We start from the raw sequence: 4,503 nt of genomic DNA on the forward strand, positions 1-4,503 counted from the left end.
GCAATTTATTGATTAAACATAGTAAAATCTGAAAAAGTTTACTAAAAATGTAGAGGTAATAATTGATTGATTAACTCCAATTCTTTTATCACGTGAGTGATATTTGATCAATTTTTTAGGAAAAAAAATATACTTTTTGATTGCAATAATGAAAATATAAATTTAGGTGTTGAGCTGTTTTGTCAAAAGACAGAAATATTTAAGGGAAAAAAAAAAGAGGAACAGCGAAATAAATGGGGGTATTAGGTTGTAGGCCAGATTAGAATTGTAGTTGAATTTCTTCCAAATTTGAATTGTTTTCTTTTTCATTTCAAATGATTGTTCTTGATCAGGCTAAAGCTCTTCCCATTAACCAACCTAAAAAATTGGCTTCCATTACAGAATTCCTCCACACACCCATTTTGTCTTTTGATTTCTTCAAGCAATTTTCATTTTCACCCATCTTCCCTTTAAAGTTCCTCAAGTAATTTTCACTATCACTACACCTTGCTCTGAAAATGGGTTCGATTGTAATGGAACCAAATGACATTGCTACCTACATGAACGGCGGAAATGGCCATAAGGCCTCTAAGAACATCACCACAATATGTACATTTGCCAACCGAGTTCATTCCACCGGCATTTTCACTGGAGTTAACCCTTTGGAGTTCTCAGCTTCTCTTCTTTTCTTGCAACTTGGAATTTGTTCTGTAACTATCATCTTCTTTTCTCGGCTTCTCAAGCCCCTCGGCCAACCCCTCATCGTCTCCCAAATTTTGGTAACAACTCCTTTGTTTTTCTATTTTGCCATTGTTGATTTGGTTAATCGCTGAAAATAGGTTGTGAATGTTGGTTCGTTTTATGATCAGGGCGGTATAATTCTAGGTTCTTCTGGTCTAAGCCACTTGGATAAATTTAAGCAGACGATTTTCCCTCTCCGGGGATTCGTTTGTCTTGATCTGGTTTCTGCACTTGGGCATATTTTCTACTTCTTTTTGATTGGACTGCAAACAGATATCTCATTTGTGAAGAAGATTGACAAGAAAGCATTTTGTATTGGGTCTTTTTCCACGATTTTGGCTATGATTCTCGTCACCGTTTACTCTATAGTCTTGGCTAATGCTGTTGACATTAAGAAAATCAAATACATTTACGAGCTCGGTAGATTAGAGTCATTTATCAGCTTTCCCATGGTTGCTTCCCTTCTTCATGAGCTTCATTTGATAAACTCTGAGTTTGGGAAAATCTCTTTGTCAACGTCCATGGCTTCTACTCTTCTCAGCATATGTTTTACATTACTAAGAACTATAATGTCTCCACGTGGTGAGGTCAAACATCATGTCTTATCAGAAAATTTTGCTATTGTGGTGCTTATACTTGTCATCGTTTTTGTTATTCGACCTACCACTCTGTGGATGGCAAAGGTGAATCCAACCGGACAACCATTGAAGGAGTATTTTGTGATTACATTACTTTTAGCAGTTCTGACGGTTGCCTTCTGCTGCCAAACCTTTGGTTTGCGAATCTATTTTGCTTCTTTTCTTCTTGGATTTACAATGCCTTCAGAGCCTCCCGTTGGATCAACATTGGTTGAGAGACTCGATTTCATCACTTCTTGGATTTTCATGCCCATCTTCTTTGTTAGAATAGGCTTGGTCGTTGACAATATCTATTCCATCAAACTCATGAATTTCTTATACATGTCATTCATTGTCATTATTAGTGCATTGGGGAAGTTGTTAGGTGCCCTTATGATTTCAATGTACTACAGACTTCATATGAGAGATGCTATCTCGCTTGGTCTCATCTTGAATAGTCAAGGAGCTCTCGAGCTTAGTATGTTTAAAGTAAAGAGGAGGGACAAGGTAGGGACATACATTTCTTGTTCACCAATCATTATCTTATTATGTTTTGATCATTTCTAAAAAACACACAGCAATTTCTTTTCCTAAATCCATGCAGGTGATAAATGACGAAGCATTTGTGGTTGGATGCATAAGCATAATGGTTACAGTTGCAATCATCGCTCCAGTAATAAGATATCTCCTTCGTCCTTCAAAACGGTATAAAGTTCACAAGAGAAGAACAGTGATGAACTCAGGACCGGAGTTTGATCTTTCTCTATTAGTCTGCATTTACGACCAAGAAGATGTCCCCAGTGCCATTAACCTACTTGATGCCTTGAATCCAACAAAACGAAGCCACCTTATTGTATACATGCTTCATCTTGTAGAGCTTCTGGGTAGTGCTCAACCGAAATTCATACACCACAAGCTTAATAAGGCTAGGACTTTAAGGTCATGCTCTTCTGAGCCTATTGTTAATGCCTTCAAATACTTTGGAGAGAGCAACAGTGAAATTGTTGAAATTAATCCTTTCACTTCGATATCACCTTTTACAACTATGCATGATGATGTTTGTTCGCTTGCACTCAACAAAAACACTTCGTTGATACTTGTTCCTTTCCACAAAAAGTTTCATTCCAACGGCATGATGTCATCATCCAAACATAAAATAAAAACGGTTAATCACCATATCCTTGACAAGGCACCATGTTCTGTCGCCCTTATTGTTGAACGTGGATTTTTAAAGGCCCCAAAGTCTATTGAAACCAATTTGCATTCTTTTCAAATAGCTATAGTCTTTGTAGGTGGACCAGACGACCGTGAGGCAATGTTCATCGGAGCAAGAATGGTTGGGCATACCAATGTAAACTTGACAATGATTCGGCTTTTGGACAACGAGAATGTCCCAAACGATGATGTTAAAGAAAGAAGGCTCGACGATGAAGCAGTGGCTGAGTTTCACCAAATTATATCAGACAACTACAGAGTGAGGTACATAGAAGAGGTAGTGACGGATGGCACTGAAACAATCTCTATACTACGTTCGATGGGGAGCAATTTTGATCTCGTAATGGTTGGAAGACGACATAGCCCATTTTGGGCGTCACTACAAGGTTTGGTGCTTTGGAATGAGCGCACAGAACTCGGGGAAATTGGAGAGGTGTTGGCCACTTCAGATTTAATAGGCAATGCCATAATCTTGGTCGTACAACAACACACAAGAGTGGCAAATGAAGACGAAGAGAGTCATCACGAAACTATTCCCATGGATGATACCAAGTAGAAGATGATGCAAAAGAGTTGCCCATCCAAAGCAAGTTAATAAGAGTTTTGGTTCTCCCCTTTCTTTCGTAACGTTTTTTAATTTAAAGTTGAAGAGGTTATTGATCTCTCTTTTTCTCCTCTTTTTTTCTTTTCTATTCAACTTCTCAAGAGTGTAAAGTATCCACTAATTGCATATCCACATGTGAAGAACATATTCTTTAGTTGGTCGATCTGATTTTCAGTGATGAACTATGGTTAACATTATATATTTGTTCTTTATTTGTTTTGGTAATATACAATTATTTGTACTTTTCTTCCTTTGTTCATTCTAATGACTTGACTTATCATCAAGTGTTAGTATTTTGTTAAATTGTAACAAAAGTGTACAAACTGCAAGTTTAAAATCTTAGATGTTGTGAAATCATGTAAAATTCCACAAGTTAAAGTAAAAATTATACTAACCCAAAACCCAGGTTTTTAAAACAAAAACTATATATATATATATATATATAACTTATTTGAGGATAACTTAATGGATAAGTCATTAATTACCATCTCAAAAGTCGATAACTTGATCTCCTAGCAAGAAGAAAAAAAAATGATAAGAAAAAAACAAGAAAGATGTAATAAATAAACACGTAATTATAAATTTAGTTCATGAATTTTGATATTTATTTCTATTTAGTCACTAAGTTTTCAAAATTACAAATTTAATCCCCCAAGTTTTCGACAAATACACAAAATTCAAATTTATATCTAATAAATTAATTAATTTTTTAAAGTTTTGAATTTGTCATGGATGAAACATAAAATTAAAATTTCAGGAACCTATTAATTATAAAATTAAAACTTTAGATATCTATTAAATTCATTTGAAAGTTTAAAGATAAATAGATACAAATCTCAAAATTTATGAATTAAACTAATAATATAACTAATAAACAATGAAGTTTGCGATATATAGATTATTTATTGGCCTGTTTTTAAATATAAAAAAATAAATTAAAATATTTACAAAATATAGCAAAATTTTAGAACTATCAATGACATTGATAATTATAAAATTTTGCTATAGTTTGTAAATATTTTCAACAGTTTTATCATTTAAAATAATTTTCTTTATTTATTTGAGAATAGCACAAACTTGCCTAAATAAAGGAGCTTAAATATATCAAATAATTTTTAAGGACTAACCAGTTAAATAGTAAAATTTAATTGTGCATTTTGATAAATGGCAAAATATCTTTCTGATTGTAAAAACAGCAAAATATAATACTTTTGTATTAAATTCGAGTTATTGAACGACTAAAATGCCCAAATAATATAGAGTGAGATTGGTAAATTTAAATATCAAATTAAATCTAAGTTTATAAACAAGATATTTTTTTTAAAACATAAAAATACATAATCTTCC

General features: G+C 33.4%; 1 protein-coding gene across 1 annotated transcript; it reads left to right on the forward strand.

Annotated features, from left to right (window-relative positions):
• The first annotated feature begins 203 nt into the window (after positions 1 to 203).
• LOC120074130 (cation/H(+) antiporter 15-like) lies at positions 204 to 3,409 on the forward strand. The gene is made up of 3 exons (XM_039027152.2): positions 204 to 758; positions 849 to 1,844; positions 1,942 to 3,409. Exons 1-3 carry the CDS (start codon positions 498 to 500, stop codon positions 3,106 to 3,108), a joined length of 2,424 nt encoding a protein of 807 aa, XP_038883080.1. The 5' UTR covers positions 204 to 497; the 3' UTR covers positions 3,109 to 3,409.
• The last annotated feature ends 1,094 nt before the right edge of the window (positions 3,410 to 4,503 follow it).

The sequence above is a fragment of the Benincasa hispida genome, chromosome 1 (genome assembly GCF_027475165.1).
Source record: "Benincasa hispida cultivar pf3 chromosome 1, pf3_genome.v1.1, whole genome shotgun sequence".
NCBI classification, from domain to species: Eukaryota; Viridiplantae; Streptophyta; class Magnoliopsida; order Cucurbitales; family Cucurbitaceae; genus Benincasa; species Benincasa hispida.